The sequence below is a fragment of the Oryzias latipes genome, chromosome 6 (genome assembly GCF_053564925.1).
Source record: "Oryzias latipes strain Hd-rR chromosome 6, Olatipes_Hd-rR_3.1".
NCBI classification, from domain to species: Eukaryota; Metazoa; Chordata; class Actinopteri; order Beloniformes; family Adrianichthyidae; genus Oryzias; species Oryzias latipes.
The window spans coordinates 8,051,389-8,070,758 of NC_136242.1; the positions used below are offsets into that span (position 1 = coordinate 8,051,389).

Below are 19,370 nucleotides of genomic sequence, written 5' to 3' on the forward strand. Positions count from 1 at the left end.
AGAAGATAGAAGACCTTCAACCCAATAAACACTTAGAGGGTTGCTGCATCTGTCTTCTTTTTATACTGCTTTTCAAGATCAGTACAGCAGGAGGAACAGATGGAGTCTAAGCAGGGTTAGTGATAAATCTGAGGCCAAATCTTAGTAACTCAATACTTCAGTAGACCTTTGAGTTTATTGACCCGCTGGCCTATGAGATGCCCCTTTGAGACAGGAATGAGATGAGCACTAACTCAATTTAAAGAAGACAAAGAGGGGATCTGTGCTGCCTTCATAGCCGTCAGAATACTTGCTCTAGAGGAGAAGAACAGGTACACAGACCAGGTGCAGTGTTTGAATTATGAGCAGAGCAAAATTTTAGTATGTATACAACAATCTATAGAATAAGTTTAAATATAAGTAATAACAAAAAGAAAGAACCAGCATTAAGGTGAAGTGTCCAACAGACACAATTAAACTAACCTAGTTTTGAATCTATTGTTTAGAACTGACAGGAATGATGTCAGAGAACCAAATCATCTGAGTCAGCTGTTTTTCTGCTCATTCGGATTACTCCTCTGTCTAGCATTAGAGCATTCGGTGATTCATGATTCAGCACGAAGACTAGATCTGTTTGAGTGATTCAGGAGTCTGCCTGCTCCCACAGCAATTAATCAAGATCCCATAAAAGTACATGACAACGATGTCACCCATCTCATTCAACTGTCAGGAGTCTCACTTTAGAAATTCCCCATGTTCTTCGCAGCAGCAGTAGTTAGAAAAGTGCAAATATGGCTCACTTTCTGTTCTTTGGCTTCACCAAAGAGCTTTGGATCCTCAAGAAAGATACATCAACAACAGCAATGACTTGTTTTAGAAGAAAGGGGTTCCCGCATTCCACGCCCCAGTTTTATGCTCAGAGGGGTCAAAAACCCAGATCATGACAGAGGAAGCTCCCTGCAAGGATTTCCAATGGTCTGTCACAGGAAATAGTAGTAGTTTTTTGAACCCATCTGGTATATGAAAACAACATGAAACAACATTTACAGCCAGCAAAAAAACTGAGATCGCAGCCCTAAAATGAGAGATTTGAGTAATAAAGAAACCAAAAGTTTGTCTGGAGTTTGAAAGAATTAAGAAGTTACATTCTATAGTGTATATTTCACCACTGCTGTAAATAAGTCTGATCAGTCATTTTTATTCCTCCCACACAAAAACATCAAAGTTAAAATACTAATGAAGCAGTCTTTAAAAAGACGATTGGGTGAGATAACTGAAGCCTCACATTACATGGTTGATGCTCACCTGTTTCCTTCTCTCTCATTTCAATAACTGTTCAAAATCAGATGATCATGACCAAACCTTCCTGATCCACTGAGGAACAGCAGACTAAATAAGCTTTATCTTTGTTACTTCCATGCAGCTTTGACAGCTGCTGTCTCTCTGTGATCAACAGGTTTGTGCACCTCAGATCTAACGTTTGTCTTTGTCTCCTCGGTCATAACTTTGTGATTCTCACAAGAGGCCCGAGCGTGCGGCTCAACGGCTTCTCCAACAGCTGTCAGTGTTTCTCCACTGATGCTGATGTTCCTCAACATCTGTACGTCTGAGAGATGGCTGTAAGCACAGAGGATGTGTCCTCTGTGGCTGTTAGTGGATTATTGAAGCTTGTGGGATAAAGCCTGCATGATTTTCTTCTGCTTTAAGAGGGAGGTTGGATGTGAAGTCTCCTTATTTAGGCTTTTGGTCCTCTAAACTTTGTATTAGTGACAGAATAAAGTCGCAGTGAACTTTGTGCACCTGCCCTCCTTCAGTGAGATCTGTCCTGTCTTATCCAGACTGACTGCTCAGAGGAGCATCGAGGACGCTGAAGAGGTGGAGAGAGAGCGCCGTCGAAGAGCCCGGGAGGCTTTACACCGAAGAAGCAGTGGCTCCACCCCTGGAGAATCATCCCCCGACAGCGAGGTGTTAGCAGGAGAGAACAGGTGATTGATGAAAGACAGAAAAGATTGAGTTTGGTTTTTTTGTCACACTGCCAATAATTACAATTTGCGCATTGTCCAAGTAAAAAGTTTCAGTCTTTCGTGATGCATGACTGATATAAGTAAATACAGGTTTTAGCCTTCATTCATCATTGTGCTCAGATGCCCGTCTTGGCTGACGGGTCTTTACCTAAATTTGGTTTTGAGCTGTTTGGAATTTTTGGTCAGTTGAGACTCACACAGTTCATGCATTTTTATAGTTAATATGCAATTATAAAGTCTTGTGAGATGTAGATGCAAATTTGTGCTTTTCCATGACATGTCATGCATGTACCACAGATATATAACTTTTATATATAATCAGGTTAAAATTCTGTAATTGATGGATGTGTCACTAATGAATAGCATAAACTGTGCAATAATCATGCACGGTTCATGGTTGGCGTATTGTGTGATGGGTATATAAATCGGCCGATCTTTCACTCATCCAGCAATCTATACCAAGTGGGAGTCTCCTGCTTCCCCTGTATGGCTTGTCCAGGCGGTGGGGCGGTGTCCCGCACCGTGAGGAACGCGGCCGGGTTCGACTCTGGACGCACGCCGGGCCCTTCTTGCTCTCTTTTCAAATAAAAAAACAAAACAGCGCGAGGGCCCGTGGCAGGTGCTGACCATGGCGATGTGATTTCTGCTCAGTGCTCTGAATGTCAAAGTGAAGAAAATCAATGAAGCGTGGGTTTGCATGTTCTTTGCCTGGTTTATTTTTACTTCTTCCATGGTCTTAACATGGTTCATTTTTGATACATCTATGAAAATGTAATGTAAAGACCACATCTTTTTTCACTTTTTCATATGTAACCAGTATTCATCTGTGCAATAAGCACACATTGTACGTAATGGCTGTGTGACACGGCCTTTAGTCAGCATATTCACCCTCCATCTAATTTAGGACTTGAATGCCTCCATAGCTCCAGCACAGGCTGATAACCAAACACAGCAAAACAGTCGACAAATGTTCCTTAGAAAAAACGAGACTTTCTGTCAACATCTTATTTATCCTCTTGTTTGTCCCAAAATGTTACAATTTGAAGAAATTTCAGAAAAGGTCAACTCACTCCATCAGTGCTTTCTTGCTTCAACAGCAGCTTTTCTCCGCTTTACTGTTGGGTTAGATTCCTGTTTTTATCTAAACTGCTTGTGAAAGATGAATAGGGTCAGAAGCTTAGCTGCATGCGTCACAGGTCAGAACACACTGGAGGTTATCCTTCAGACATGTAGGAGTAAAATACTAAAAAAAAAAAAAACATATAGAGACCTGGAAGTTGTGCTTGTTATCTAAACAAAATCCTGATGTGAAATGCTAACTCTGCACCATTGTTGTCTAATCTCTGCTAAACAAAGAAATTGAAATGTGTGTCTGTCTGTTTTAAGACTGTAAAATAGACAGGTTGCTGTATCAAGATTAGAGGGAAAGTTCATCCTGCTGTCGTCTTGAACAATTGTGAAAATAAGGTAAAACCTTTCAGGGGACTACACAAAAAATAAATAAAACTTTTGTTGGTGGCTTAACTAGGTAACAGAAAAATGTAACCATTACAAAACAACGACCAGACCATAAACCTCATGCAGCTGTAAAAACAACACCACGCATTTTTCAAAAGCTGGGTCCAATGTCTGAGAAGCTTTTCCTGTTCTAATTATTGATATTTCAGAAACACTGACAATGAATAAAACTCTGAGGAACTGTCAACTGCTTGGTTGAAACAGCTGAAAGCAAGATCCAGGAGAGGATCTCCACCGCATGGAAGCTATTCAGCTAAACATGTGGAAATCAGTTTTGGACCCCCCCCGATCCTTAAAACCCAACACCCGAATGTGGGTAAATTCCCTCTGCATGAAACACTTGGAATGTGGATTAATCACTGTGAGAGCGATCACGTCATTGACTAAATGCTCTGAAGGTCGCTGACTTCATGTGCAGACAATCTGTTTTACTAAGGATAGCAACCATGTTTCTGGCCCCCCCACACACACCCTTCCTACCTCACCATATGCTTGTGGATTTCTGCATTTACTAACTATTTCACGAGGGGGGGGCAGCTATCCTCTGCCTCCTTATTACACAATGTTCAAAGAATGTGAAAAGGGAGACACTGGAACAAATCCAAGTCTGCTACATCTCAAATGTGTTTCACTGCACCCTTTCACTAAAACTAAAAGAAACAAAACATAAATGCCTTCTTCCTTCCTGAGCAGATGCTTAATTGCAAAGATTTCCACAGACAGAGTCACAGCTGTGACCCCAAATTCTCTCAGAATGATCATTTGAAGACAGTCCAGGCAGGGTAACCATCTAGTTAACCAGGATTGTTCCTTTTTGTTAGCTTTCAGAGAAGCCAAACTAACTTTAATTACTTTGGATCAGAGGGGCAATTGGCAGGAGAGACAGGTGGATTTGTTCGTGTGAGACAGAGAAACAGAGATGTGCAGCAGGTTAGGATGGTCAAGGACATAGATGGAAATGTGTTGACAGGTTGTACAAATGGGATGGAAAAATGGAAGGAGAACTTTGAAGATCTGATGAGTATAGAAAATGTTGGAGATAACAGATAACTGTTGAGTAGTGAGAAGTAGCAAAGATCAGTAAGGATGAAGTGAGGAAGGGTTATGGGTCTAAAGGAAGTCCAAAGAGGAGGTTCTTGGATGTAGAGAAGTAGGACATGACAGCGGTTGGTGTGAGGAGGATGCAGGAGGTGACGCTCAGAGTTGTTTTTTTGCCATTTTGTCCAACAACCGGTTGTGATTCCTATTTCACATCAGCATTATTTCCATGCACTTCCTTGCATTTTGGGCCAAGGACGAATTTAAAATGTATAGTGGTTTAGCGTGGCTCCCAGACAGACTGACACAAGAGACACAACCAACACAATGGCACATGCTTTTTTTCTTTCACACACAGTTAATTCACGCACTCTTCTCACCTTTACGTGTAAATTAACTCTGCATGTCCTATTCTAGACAAATGCTCTGTGACTTTAGTGTCAAAGTTATCTTCTTTTAGTTTTAGGCCCTAAGGTGAAAACTTTACCATGTCATCATGTTCCTAAATAGAGGAAATATAAAACTTTTGTTCAGTTACAAAGATTTCGAATCTAAAATTTTAAAGTTCTCCATTTATTATCCTGCAGTATTTTTTCAGCAGATGTTATTTGCACATACACTATATTGCCAAAAGTATTGGCTCCCCCATCCAAACAATCAGAATAAGGTGTCCTAATCACTTGGTCTGGCCCTTTAAAATCAAGCCCTCAGGCATGCAGACTGTTTTCACAAACATTTGTGAAAGAATGGGCTGCTCTCAGGAGCTCAGTGGACTGTGGATGGTTGCTGAAGGTGAGACTCTAGTTATTGCCCAGAGCCTTACACATTTCACACAACACACATGAGGTGAACTGGGGGCCACGGTCTGACACAATGTCCTCCAGAAAGCCATAGTGTCGGAACACGTGGTTGATCAGTTGATCCGCCGTTTCCTGAGCTGTGGGCAACTTAGGCAGAGGAATCAACCGGTATGACTTGGAAAAGCAATCAATAACTGAGAGGATGGTAATGTTACCTCGTGAACAAGATAGATCAGTGATGAAATCCATGTGTGACCAGGGCTGTCGTGGTATGAGCAGTGGATGCAGGAGGCGGCCGGAAGCTGTCAAGACGACTTAGCCATTTGGCAGGATGCACATCGGGTTTCGTACTGGGCTATGTCAGCCTGCAGCATGGGCCACTTGAAGGAATTTGCAATTAAGGCTTGTGTGTTGGCCATACCTGGGTGTCTGGCTGCAGGTAAGTTGTGCACAAGTTGGAGAACCCGTTGCCTGTGAGACTGGGGAATGTACACCCTATCGGCCGGACAGGATGGTGGTGGAGCCTCTGTGGCATTGATTTCAGACAACTCCGTCATTATGTACCACTATACAGGAGCTAACATCAGTGATAAGGGCACATCGGGTTCAAGTCCGAGAGCAGACGTGTTATATAAACGAGACAGCGCATCAGCCTTTCTGTTCTTGAACCCTAGGTGATATGTGATCTGGAAGTGAAAGTGTCTGCCGTGGGTTCAAGCAAACCTTATGTACTCCAGGTTCTTGTGGTCAGTTTAGAACCAGGAGGGGTTGAGCCGACCCTTTGAGCCAATAACTACACTCGGAGAAAGCCTCCTTCAGGACCAGCAGTTCCCGGACGCCCACGTCATAGTTCCGTTCCGTGTTGTTAAGTTTCCGGGAAAAGTAGGCGCATGGGAAAATCTCAGCTGGTTGACCATGATGCTGTGAGAGCACGGCTCCAACCCCTGTGTTATAGGCGTCCACTTCCATGATAAAATGCATGGCTGGGTCCAGGTGATGGAGGATGGGCGCCTGGGTAGAGCACTGTTTCAGCGTCCGGAATGCCTCACCAGCTGCCACCCTGCAGAAGAGAGATGAGAGGAGCCCCCACTGTGCTGAAGCCGTGAATGCTGGCAAAACTTGGTGAGCCAGAGGAATGGCTGCAGCTATTTCACTGCGGTCGGTTAGGATCATTGCAGCACCCCCTCCACCTTGACCTGGTCCATTGCCAAGCCCCCCGCACTGATCACAAAGCCCACAAATGCGGAAGATGTTTTAAGGAACTCACATTTCTCCCCTTTGGCATACAGATGGTGTTGAATCAGCCGCTGTAACACCTGCTGGACATGCGCAACGTGCTCCTCAAACGTGTCAGAGTAAACCAAGATGTCGTTGATGTAAACAACAACGAAGCGTTGCAGCATGTCACGGAAGATGTTGTTAACGAAAGACAGGAATACAGAGGGGATGTTACAGAGACCAAAGGCCATGACCAGGTGGTTATGGTGATGAGTTGGTCGAAAGATAATCCCCCGTCTCAACACGCCAGATCCAGCTGCAGCTCGTGTAGCGAGCACGCTGCTGCGGTCTGCCACCCCTTCTTAATAACTTAAACTGTACGGGTCTTTACCTGTACGGGTCTTTACCGTCTGCTGGATGGATCAGATCCAGGTAAAACGCTTGGTGATGCAGGCAGAGTGGCCCCAAACAATATTTCGCAATGAGTGAGGCTCAGTACAGTGTTTAGGTATGCTGCGATTGATTAAGTAAATGAAAGTCAGGTGTGTGGCATCCAGGAAGTGTGCACTGAGGTTGCTGGGAGATGTAGTGCAGTTTTGGTCAAAGTACTTAAATACTGTAGTGACAACATCATTTCAACATCATTTTTTTAGTAAATGTCTAATGTCTCTTACCTTTTTGTGTTCATTTAAAAGCAAGCAGACTCTTTGATACAGCGTTCCTTCATCTTCCATCCTCAGATTTGACATGAGCTTCAAACCAACCAGTTCCCTGGAGGAAGATGAGGGTTTCAGTGACTGGACTCAACGCAGAGAGAGACGGAGGCAGCAGTGTCTGCAGGAGCTCAATTTGGGAGGCCAGGAAGTGCAGGATGAGAAGGAAGAAGTCTTCTTCAACAAACTTCAGCCTACAAAAACCACTGACATCCATGCTGCTTCTGCAAGCCGACTCCCAAGAAAAGAAGAGGGAGAGATCCTGAATAACAGAGTTGAGACTGAGAAGAGGATGGAAGATGATGTGGAAGGGAGGATGGAGAAGAAGGAAAAGAACAGAGAAGTGCTGAGTCCAAGCAGACAGGAAGAGATTCAGAAGCCAAAATCTGAGGTACGGTTTGTACAACAATCAAATTTGAATTATTAGAAAATGTACTAACTGAAAATAAAACTAAACACAGTTTAAACATGACTGCAGCTCAACTGAACTGGGATCGACTTTGCGTGCTTAATGTTTCTTGAAATTGTTTGCTCAGTCAGCAGTGACACAAGATGTCACTACATCCCGTGCTAACCCCACAGAAAGGAAGTTTAAAAGTACAAGCTTAACAATAGCAGTTTAGCTCCACCTCAAGAACTTAATCAAAATGTGCCTGAGTCAACACTTTCATTGAAATTCAGATCATTTCAAGGTCCAACTCCACTGTTCCAACATTAACCCTTGTGCTATCTTAGATGACCCCACCCTTACTTTGACGTGTTCTCCCTGCCATGACAAAGGTGGATAAAGGTGGAAAGATTTCATGTAATCCATGGACACCAGTGAAGATCACAAATCAATGAAGAAAAAAGGTTCAGAGCACTGTCTAGTGGGTCTAGATGACCCAACTCCCAATGTTAAAGTGCCTAGGATAGCACAAGGGTTAAAAAAATGTAGAGAAATGATTGATTTGGCCAACTTTTAAGACATCAAATTAATTTCTGCTCTCTCAGCTACTCTGAGAGAGCAGAAAAGGAACTAAAGGAACAAATCCCACCTACGTTCAAGCTGATTAATCTTGATTCCCTCTGGTTCGGATTTCAGAGGGAATCATATTCTTTTCTTTTGATTTGGCAGCTAAGATAAAATGTAGGAGAAACTATCACCCTAAAACATTAAGTAATTAAATTATTTTTACCACAGTAATTCTATTCAGTTCAAAAATTGCAAATCAGAGACAACTTTCACAAGAAAGTGCTTTGTTGAATCTCTTCAGAATATCTAAAGACAGACTGAAACAACAATAATTAGATAATATATTTCCTTTAATTTGAATACACTAATGGGAGCACTAGACAGATCATAACTTCTTGGAATACTACTAGCTAATATGTTAGCAAAGTGTATGTTTACTTACTGAGGAGTTTCAAACACCGCAGAGACACTATATGGCACTGTTATTCATGTGCATCAGACGTTATGAACACTGCTTTTTGCAAATGTGGCAGAAAGAAGTGGAACAAAAATCAAACAAAATTGAAGTTGGTTGTTGACCCAACCTTTATTTTCTTATTTATTACTCAGCATTTGCCAAAAATTGCATTAACCAAAGCAACAAATTATATGAAAGGGCCTATATCATGTATAAATTAATGTTTTGAGCTTTAAAGTGTGTTGTAGTGTTCATTCCTCACCAAAAAAAAAAAACCAAAGCTGCGTTCTGATCCAGTCACGCATTTCTGAGTATTCCTGGAAAGCACCAGCCCCTCCCAACCCACCAAAACAAGCTGGTTCTCACACGCTGACATAGATATTCTCCACCGAGCGAGCGCTGATCGGCTAAACACTTTCATTTCTGTGCACAATCTGCACATCCATCTTCGCAAAAGTTTGGATGTCGTTTGATTTGGTGGGAGAAACGCAGACACACTGCCGAGGCTAGCTCTAGGTTGACGTCATGAAATGGGCGGCACCCACAAGGAGAGAAAGGGTGGGGCCTCCGAGATCAAGTCACTTCACTTCTGGGTTGAAAAAGAACTCAAGCAAATAACGAATATTTAATTTAAAAAAAAATTTTTTAGAGTGCCAAAGGTAATATTATCAATGTATGCATCTTGTTTTCTATAAAAGGCTTACAAAATATAGACCATTTATTTCCATTATTGATTCTGAGAAAGATTCAATGCAGCCCAAAATGTGACATATAATTTTTCACATCATCAAAGTAGTAGACTTCTTCACATATAAGAGATTTGAGTCAGACCATATTTATTAAATTAGACCTTGGAGAGAAAGTGTGTCAGCCAGAAGCTTAGATCCTTCCCGTTAAGATATTGAAAAGTGTTTTTTTTCAAAAGTTTCTAATTGTAGGGACCAAAAGTAAGTAAAGATGACTTTTGCTGAAAAGATCCTTTTATCTTCACTTGAATAGACAGAGAAAAGACTGCAAATGACAGACCCCTTCACCTCAAAGGCTTTCCTTCGTCAGGATTTAAAACACGGCATCTTCAACGGGCACGGCCCCACCAATGAAGTCATGTCACACCTCAAGAAAGCAAACAGATCAAGCAGGTTGGTGTTGTGCTTTTTTTCCGTTTATACCACTTACCAGTTGTTTTTTATTTTCCACCACTGTTGTCTTGGTGGATTTGCTGAAGGCACCTGATCCTTGTTAGAGTACAGCTGTCATATCGGAAAATCAGGGAGGACGATGCCCTTTGTTTGTGTTATCCCTGTTGCTGTTCAAATATAAGAAGAATCAGCTCTCTTCAGAATTGACCTTTTTCACAGAACAGCATGAAGTCATGAGGCTTTTTTCCTAGAAAGCCCAGAGCTCTAATCTGCCTGTCAGTAGGATTTCTGGCCTTTGGTGGTGACCTCAGGAGTGTTGCCGACATCTTTAAACTTGTGTGGTTGTTATTTACCTCAAGCTAATTTTAGAGAGCATTTCCTTTAAACTAAAATTCCTATCAACCTGGTCAGCTACACCAGTGGTATTATGTTCCAGTGAACAATACATTATTGTTTTTATTTTTTGCTGGAGCTGATTCTGAAGTTATAGGTCTTTCCTTGCTCCCAAAATACGTTAAATAAATTGTCTCCTCTATTGGACCAGTTTAATGTCAGATCAAATTTTCACATACTGGCCTGCACGGCAGATAGACATAACTAATGTTATGAAATCATCACAAAACTGGTATTTTTTAAAAACACAGTAACAAATGAGAATCCACCTTGTATGCAACTTTATTAGCAGCTTCCCTGTAATCTCACCGTTGGTCACCACATATTGTGCAGTTTGGGATTGGTAAGCGGGAACAACCGTTGCAAACGATCCATATTTTCAGTGCAACTCCTGGTTTTGTCTGTGAAATGCTGATTATTTTATTCAGCTGAAGTTGAAGGCTATTTTTCTGTTTCTTCATTGGCTTTTTTTCTGAACAAAGAAACTTTCCAAATACGTTTCATGGTGGGTTTCTGTGTTAAGTTTGCCTAGCTTGGGGGTTTCATTGTAGCGGTCACAGTTTTTGAAGGTAACAGACCAAGGCGAGCCACTTGACATGCATGAGTCATAGACGGATGTGGTGGAGAAAAGCTGATAGTTAAAATATAACTGTCTTCTGAATTAGATAACAAATAAAAAGGAAATTATAATAGTTGTGTTTTTTTTTCTTTGCGGTCTGGTACCAAGTGACTCATGGACCACTCCTGGTCTGCAGCCCCTGGGGTTGGGGCCCCCCTCCTTTGAAATCACTAAAGTACTTTTTTAGCTACTTCTCTCGGAAATGCTAATAGAGCACAGTCAATTAACACTGTTCTAAAGGCCACAGATTGCATGTGAACACTTGCATTATTATATAATTGGGTATGAATACAGCAGGAACGTGGAGCCAGAGGAGGCTGAGGCTATCCAGGAGGTGGAACAGCGACTGGAGAGGATCCGCCACAGCTTCCAAGAAAAAGAGAGCCAAGAACTGGAACAACTGAAACTGAGACAAGCTGAGGCTGAACAGGAGCTGGAGGAGATGAAGAAGAGGAGAGAGGAGAGGCAGAAACTCCGAAAGGTAGAGGAGCGCTTTAAAGAAGAGGAGGAACAGCAGCGGCTAGCCAAGGAAGAGGTGAGCATAGATTCTTATCTGGCCAATCAAATCCAGATTTGATAAGTTTTCCCAGATGAAACTTTACGTATGAATGACAAATGCTTTTTGAATAAACTTATAGGACGAAAGGAAACGGATGAAGGAAGAGATTGAGAAGAGGAGGATGGAGGCAGCTGAAAGGATGAAGACCCTGAGCACTTCCAGCATTGATGGGGAAGAAATATTCAGTCCAATTAGCCCCAAAGTTTCAACTCAAAGGGTACCAGCTTCTGCTGCTGTCTCATTGTGGTGCTTGCACTACAGAACACTTACACTGGACTCAGACTGTTGCCTTTTTTCTGACAAAATACAGAAAACCTTTAAGTATGGGGAGGTGATTTAGGCCGAATCTGAACTCTTCCCCTACCCCTCCGGCTTCTCTCTACCCTCTACATTTTTCCCTCTGTACGGAGAGTTATAGAAAAACAGTGTCTTCCGATTTGGATCATCTTTCCAACTCGATGACGTCATCAATTTTCGCCAGTCAGCTACGTTATAGCATGGAGCTACTAGCGTTCAGAAAATGCATAACAGCATCGGTTCATAACTTTAAAAAGGTAATGCTTAAAGAAAAAGTCCCTTCGTACTTTTACATGTAAACTTTTGTGCTTCAGAGCACATCCATGTGAAGAAATATGTTATTTCTCTGCAGCACAGCTCGACACAGAACACCTTCAACGGCGAAGGGCTTGGAGCGTTAGCCCCTAAAAAACTATTTCAGACAACCCTACCCCTCCAGATGCCCCTACAGTTGGAGGGAAAGGGAAAAACCATAGGGATAGAGGAAGAATTCAAATTCAGCTTTAGTGTGTGATTAAGATGAGAAAAAGCTGAAGTTCTTACCTTCATCTTGCTCCTGGGCCAATAGTTTTACCCAGTTATGACATCAAGATTTGCTCCCTATAGAACAAAGTTCCACAGTAACTTTCCTTTCAGTTTCCAAAGCTAAAGACTTCCGCCATTGTTGAACTGAATGGAATGACTGCTTCCAAGAGTTGAGCTGCTCTATCAGTAGAAGCACAGTATGATACTTAGAACTGTTGCTAATTGTAGTGTCTGTTGTTTTACAGCTGATGGCTTCGGTCTCTGCCTGAAAGTGTTTGAGTTTCAAGAAGCAGCTGGGTGTAGGACTGTCACGCAGGAAAACAGGGTTTGCTTTCCGGGATTTGCAATGAGCTAATTCCAGAGTGGATTGTTAGGGTTAGGGGCTGTGGGTTGTTAGGGCTAATCCTTGGGCAAGACCCTTTGCACTAATGCTGATCTGGGTCTCTCTGTGCCTTGAAAATTCAGGGTTGTGTCTGGCATGAAAACTCTCTGCCAAACCACCTGTGATGACAGCTGACAGGATAAGCCGAAAGGTGTGAGTTTGTAGCCAGCATGTCCTGGCTTCACTGTGTTTACTGTGAGTTTCTACCACAATGCATGTTCTTGCCGTGTTCTGGCTTTGGCGTGCTCTCTGCTGTAGAGCTCCTCTTCACTGTTTTCTGTGTTTGGGGTGATGACCTTACCAGAGAAACTTGAACAGGAGGTTTGCTCTGGTTCATTTTTCTGAGTGCATGACACTGCATGTGTTTTTAAACATTTGCACATTTTTGCAAATGTTCTCTGTTTTAAAGTCAAACTTATTCAGGCAGAACTAACCAGAAGAAAAAAAATCCTGACAAATCTGTAGTACAGCTTGTTGAATTGACGAAAATACAATTATATAAACTGATATGGCCTTAGTCGAAACCTTTGCGATGCTGCCTATCTGGGTATTCCTGTACCTTAAACTACAGGGTTGTTTCAGGAAGGGCATCCGGCATAAAAGTTCTCTGCCAAAATCAGTGCAAGCTGAGTCACTATGGCAACCCCTGATGGGATGTACCGCAAGGTCAACAACAACAACAACAACATAATGAATAAGCTTGAGATTATGTATTTCTTGGAAGTTTACTCTACAGTTTTACGTTGTACATTTTGGCTTTGCTATTCCAGAACAAAAACAAAATTTGTGTTGTCATTCCGTTTGCCCTGTGTTGACTGTTGACAAACCAACTGCCCACACAGGATGAACTTCTTAACATGGCTTTCACATTTGGACAGTCCTGTTCATATAGCGTGTTTCCTTTCACACACACCATTCCCAGGAAAGAACCAAAATCTGCAGTGGATCAAACGCGACATCCTTCACCCGATCAATACACTCATCAATATTTCAACTGAAACAAAAACTAAAAACACAACGTCAGTTTGTTCCACCCACACTGGGAACACTCCAAAGACCCACAAACAGTGATTGACAGGTTTGCCTTCTGACAATTAAGCTGATGCAGGCAAAGCCAAAGTTCAATGACTCAACATCATCTGTGACCTTTTTTTCAGATCACAGAGAAGACAGAATCCCTGAACCGATCGCTGAGGAAAAGGTGAACAGCACACGCCTTCAACACTTTTCCTGTCTATTCATCTGCACTAACGATAGACCTCCTGATGGTGAAAACTGTAGGACAGTTTCTCCAGACTCAAAACAAGATCATTCCAGCAGTGCTGGTCTCCAAAAAAGTTCCATCAGAAGCCCATGTTTACATCAGAGGATGAAAACATCTGACTGCAGGATCAACAGAGGGATCCAGAGATTACTTCATGCTGGCCATTTTTTTCAATATTTTGCAATGTTTCTGACTAAAACTATAAAACATTGGAGCAGTGAGTCATTCTCAGGAGTGGAATCCATTGAAAGGACTCTTAGCCAGATGTACATAATGACCCTTTTCTGCGTTAGGATGCATAATGTCATCAGAACAATATTAGAAGATAATTTCTTAAAACAATACATCTCAGTGTCAGATGACACAAACATTTCTGCTGTTCTGTAGATGTAATTCCTCGCACTGACTGACAACCATGTTGTGGTCAAATCTTCACACATTTGATGTTTGCAATGGTTATAAAGCAGCAGCATTGTGTGCCAGCATGAAACCACCTTTGTTGAACACCACAAATGTTATTTGATGATAACATATGGACCTGGTGTTATACTGTGATGAATGAGAAAAATATGAAATCTGATTTTGAATTTTGAATGCTGGTCTTGGCCAACACGCTAAAAAAAGGTCAGCATAAGGGATGGTAGTAAAGATTCAGCTGGGTGCATTTATCAAATACTGTAAAAGATGAATTCCATCCTTTCAATCCTGATCTTTGTGGGAACTGAAGCAGGGTCCCATTCATTAACAAACCATTAAAGTCTAAACTAAAAGGCAACTATAACAGAGGGACTTGGAAGAGATGTCAGAGAACTATTTGAAAAAACATGTCCAAGTGAAAGAAATCGGAAATTAACATTGGTGGTTTGAATAAACATTAACCCTGCAGATTTCATTAAGTGCTAAAGGAATTTTTTAGTCTACATCTTTGGGATGAAAACTTTAAAAACTAATATTTTCAGTTTTCATGAACTCTCCAGTACCTCTGCTTTCCTGAAGCTCGTTAGGACGCAGCCGTCTGAAGAGAAGCACAATGGAGAAGGTCATGAGAGAGCACATTTTTCTTGCGTTTCCCACTCCACAGCTGTGATTTATGGCTTTGCTTAACTCTGTCCAGATGCCAGTAGTTGTATCTCAATGAGGTAAGGAGGCTCCAGGGAGTCTGCCACAGCACCAGCTCAGCTCTGGGGAGGAGGGGTTCTGCTGTGAGGATGTCACAGACATGTTTCAAATGTCTATGATGGACAGTTTGTAGTGTAAGGACCATCATGAGCAAGTTGACTGTTGTGATGTGCTAGGTATCAATTTCATAATAATAATAATAATAAACTTTATTTGTATAGCATCTTTCAAGATAAAATCACAAAGGGCTTCACGCTAAAACATGGTAAATTGCAGTAAAACACTCCAAGACACTAAATATAAAAAGAATTATGAAAAGCAATTTTAAAAAGATAGGTTTTTAGCTGCTTTTCAAAACACTGAGTCTGCAGATCTGAGGCTGAGAGGAAGGGAGTTCCAGAGGGATGGAGCCACTGCAGCAAAGGCTCTGTCTCCTTTAGTCTTTAAACGGGTTCTCTTAACAACCAGCAGACCCTGGTCACATGACCTCAGGGACCTGCTGGGAGTGGACGGCTGCACAAGGTGTTTTCTATTGACCGGTGCCTGATTATTAGGGCTGTGTATGTTAAAACCAGGATTTTAAAATGCACTCGGTAACAGATGGGGACCCAGTGCAGCTGGATTAATAACTGGGTGACGTGTGAAAACTTGGATGAATTGGTTAAAAGCCACGCAGCAGCATTCTGGACAACCTGGAGCGGTTCTAGAGAATGTAGCTCAGATGTATGTATGCCCCGAATTGTATTTATGAGTATTTCTTTATTCCAATTGTGGTGAGGAAGAAGCAGATGAAAAAATGCAATTTAAAAAAAGCTTTCAGTTGTTACATCAAAACTGAAATAGGAGGACCAAAGTTACACTGCTTCGCTCCGCTCCTTCTCCCCCCTGCGTTCACCCTGGAACACTCACACTTTGGTGTGTGAGAAATAATTAACGTTCAACATCCATGTGCAGCAATCCATCACCAGCCCACAGCAGCATAGAGGAGGACGCTTGCCACCACAGACTGAGAAAGCATGTGTGGAAGTTTGGAGCAGAGGTAAATGAATCAGTCTATGGAAAAAATACAGCCTGGACTGGTTCTTCTTGTAAAGGTGATCTGTATTGGTGGTCCAGTTTAGCTTGTTGTCCAACACAACCCCCAACTGTACCATCTCCACGCTGTCTCCCTAAATACTGTATGAATGGGCTGAGGTGTAGCAGGGTTTCTTCTGAAGTCAAGAACAATTTCCTTGGTCTCCTGGACATTCAGCTGCAGGTGATTGTTCCTGTTGCAGGCTACAAAGTCTTCCACCAGCCGCCTGTGCAGTCAACACTTTATTGAAGAAAGAAAAAATGCACTATGCTGGCAAGCCTGATGCCTTTCATCAAGACACTGTCAAGTGTATTTCTACCGCTAATGTTGGGCTAAGGCCGAAGAGTAGCGGCAGAGCGTGATACAAATAGAGCTCTCTGTGACAAGAAGGAACGGGGGGGCGGGGTTGCTTCATGCCAACAGTCCTGCCCACAAAAAAAGGCAAATTTCTAATGAACTGTCACTGCAGTCTTTCAGGTTTTGGCTAAAAACGGCATATTTCAAATCAGCAGCTGTTTGATGGCAGGTTGGTCACGTCAAACCGAAACTTACGGTAACTTAGCAAAGATAGGAAAAAAGTGAGATGACACACAACGCATGCGAATTTCTTTTTGGCGATGACAGTGGCAGTCACATCACGCTAAGTCGCGCTCAAAGTAGTCAGCAAAATCAAAGATAAGACAAAAGCGAGATTTGACACAACGCACATAAAAAAATGTGTTTTGCAAACGCAAAAAATGTTTTTGAAAGCAAAAAAAAAAATTTTGAGCAAAAAACTTAGAAAGTTTTGTGTGTTCAACTTAGAAAGTTTTGTGTGCAACATGGTGGCAGAAATATCACTCCATATTTTAGAAATATCTCAGGGAAACAAATGCATAAAGATGGCTTTTCTTCACTTTGAAGATATTGCTGCATACTGTCTGTTCTATTCTATTCTTTACTTCCTTTGGGCCTTGTAGGGTTGGATCATAAATGAATCCTCAGAAGTATGCTACTGTATTTTTAAAACAATGACTTGAAGCAAGGAGACTGTTTTGGCACTCTGCCTGTCACATTTTAAATGGTGGCTTGGGTCACATAGAATCTCAAAGTCTTTTAAGAAATGACTGTAATTCCATTCTGTTTTTATGTGAAATAGTAACAGCTTTAAGAAGATGCAGCCTCTCATCCTTTTGCCCAAGATTGATGACAAACTGGAGCAGTATACCAGTGCTGTGGAGGTGAGCCGTCCTGTCACTTTTGTAACACATAAGACGGCAGAGCAAACATGATTTTGTCGGTCAGTTTCTGCAAGTTGTCCCAGTTTAAAAGCTGAGTTTGGTCTGTAATGTTCAACCCTTTAACTTTGAGAAACAGAGTGGAAATAAAAGAATCCAGGAAATCTCATAGTTTGATTTTTACCAACTTGCAGAATCTATGACTGCTATTTACTTTTTTGCGCCTGCATACAAAGTTGATGAATTTTTATTTAAGACATAATGGAACTCAAAGGAAAAATATATTACTTACATAAATCTTATAAAAGCCTCTATGTTCTCTTTGTGGAAACTGCACAGCATTTATTTATTCTATTGTTGAAATTGTACTGTGGAACAGTGTGATAAAACTCTTGGTGGCTTTGTGTTTCTTGTTCCTCTGGGAAGATTAGTAGCTAATCAAATTTTAAGTGTTAGGCACATTAAAGTTTTCAAATAATGCATATCATGGTATGATATCGAGGCTTTAAACTCTAACACTAATGAAACCGACCGGAGTGGAGTTGAAAAAACTGTTGTTTTGAATTTGATAGATTTATTTTCTGCTGAGAGTATATTTTAAACTTGAAAAAGTTTTACTAAGTGGTTTAAAAGGTCACTGACAGCAGAGCCAATGTTACAGTATTGAAATGTTGTCTTTTAGTGTCGCCATTGTTAAGGAATGTTTGCTTAAGTCTTTCCTCGTGTAAAAACATAAACATGACGAACCCTTTGGGCTTGTCTTCCTGCAGAACTCTCAGGACGCACGGGCAGTGAAGGCATCATTGACTGATATACCCATGTCCCCAGAAGTTGTTGCCTCCAAGAAAAGTCTTTTTGAGGCTGGGGAGGCCTGGAGCCAGAGTCCCAGCAAAGGAGCCTCCTGCAAGGTGAAATGAATCTGTTCATGACGCCGTTGTGTTTGTTTTGGAGATTTGGATTTGGAATAAGGCAATCAAAAACAAAAAGGAAGCTAAACAAGAAAACAACAGATATATAGTATCTCACCAAAGTGAAACACCTTTCACATTTCTGTGGCCATTTATGTATCTCCTGTCATGGGACAACACTGCGGGAATCACACAATGAAAAGTATTCAGTGTTCATCTTGTTCAAAAGTGAAGACACCCCCAAGTGGAAATGCTCGGTGTCATACTTTGTCTGTCCATCATGGTTGTCCAGCACTGCCTTAACTCTCCTGGGCATAGAGTTCACCAGAGGCTTACAGGTTGCTACTGGAGTCCTCTTCCATTCCTCCATGATGACATCACAGAGCTGGCGGACATTTGAGATGTTGTGTTCCTGCACCTTCCATTTTAGGATGCCCCAAAGATAGGGTTTAGGGTTTAGATCTGGATACCTGCTAGACCAGTCCATCACCTTTACACCTCAGTCTCTTAAGCAAAGGAGTAGTCATCTTGGAGGTGTCTTGAAGGTCATTATCATGCGGGAATACTGTCCTGCGGCCCAGACCGCAGGGAATCATCCTCTGCTTCAATATGTTGCAGTAAATATTAGCGTTCATGTTTCCCTCAGTGACTTGTAGCTCCCCAATGCTGGCAGCATTCATGCAGTCTCAGACCATGACTCCCCACCACCATGCTTGACTGTAGGCAAGACACACTTGTCTTTGTGCCCCTCACCTGTTTTAACACCACGCACGCGTGACACCATCTGAACCAAATAGGTTTACCTTGGTCTCATCAGACCACAGGACATGTTTCCAGCAATCCATGTCCTTAGTCTGCTTGTCTTCAGTATCTGGAGGTTTTCTTGTGCATCAACTTTAGAAAGTCTTGCTTCTGGGACGACAGACTAATTTGATCCAGTGTGTGATATGGTCTGAGCGCTGATAGACTGACCCCCCATTCCTTCAACCTCTGCAGCAAAGCTTGAAGCACTTGAATACATTTATGTTTCAAAGCCCGCTTTTGAAAGTGATGCTGAGAACATGCACCCAACTTCTTTGGTGATCATGGATGGTTGGTCTTGGTCGCTGTACCAGCAGCACAGTTTTAGGGTGTGGGCAATCTTCTAACAATGCAACAATGCAGGTCATTA

General features: G+C 41.9%; 1 protein-coding gene across 2 annotated transcripts in view; it reads left to right on the forward strand.

Moving 5' to 3' along the window:
* The window catches only part of lsp1a (lymphocyte specific protein 1 a), a 44,860-nt gene that overhangs the window by 12,768 nt on the left and 12,722 nt on the right, over positions 1 to 19,370 (forward strand). Inside the window, exons 2-9 of one of the 2 annotated variants that reach the window (XM_011475749.4) lie at positions 1,818 to 1,964; positions 7,318 to 7,681; positions 9,702 to 9,841; positions 11,148 to 11,388; positions 11,492 to 11,629; positions 13,774 to 13,817; positions 17,213 to 17,294; positions 18,062 to 18,199. In XM_011475749.4, the coding sequence (XP_011474051.1) occupies positions 1,818 to 1,964; positions 7,318 to 7,681; positions 9,702 to 9,841; positions 11,148 to 11,388; positions 11,492 to 11,629; positions 13,774 to 13,817; positions 17,213 to 17,294; positions 18,062 to 18,199 (1,294 nt within the window). The remainder of the gene's footprint in view (positions 1 to 1,817; positions 1,965 to 7,317; positions 7,682 to 9,701; positions 9,842 to 11,147; positions 11,389 to 11,491; positions 11,630 to 13,773; positions 13,818 to 17,212; positions 17,295 to 18,061; positions 18,200 to 19,370) is intronic. The other variant, XM_011475750.4, reaches the window with a different exon arrangement.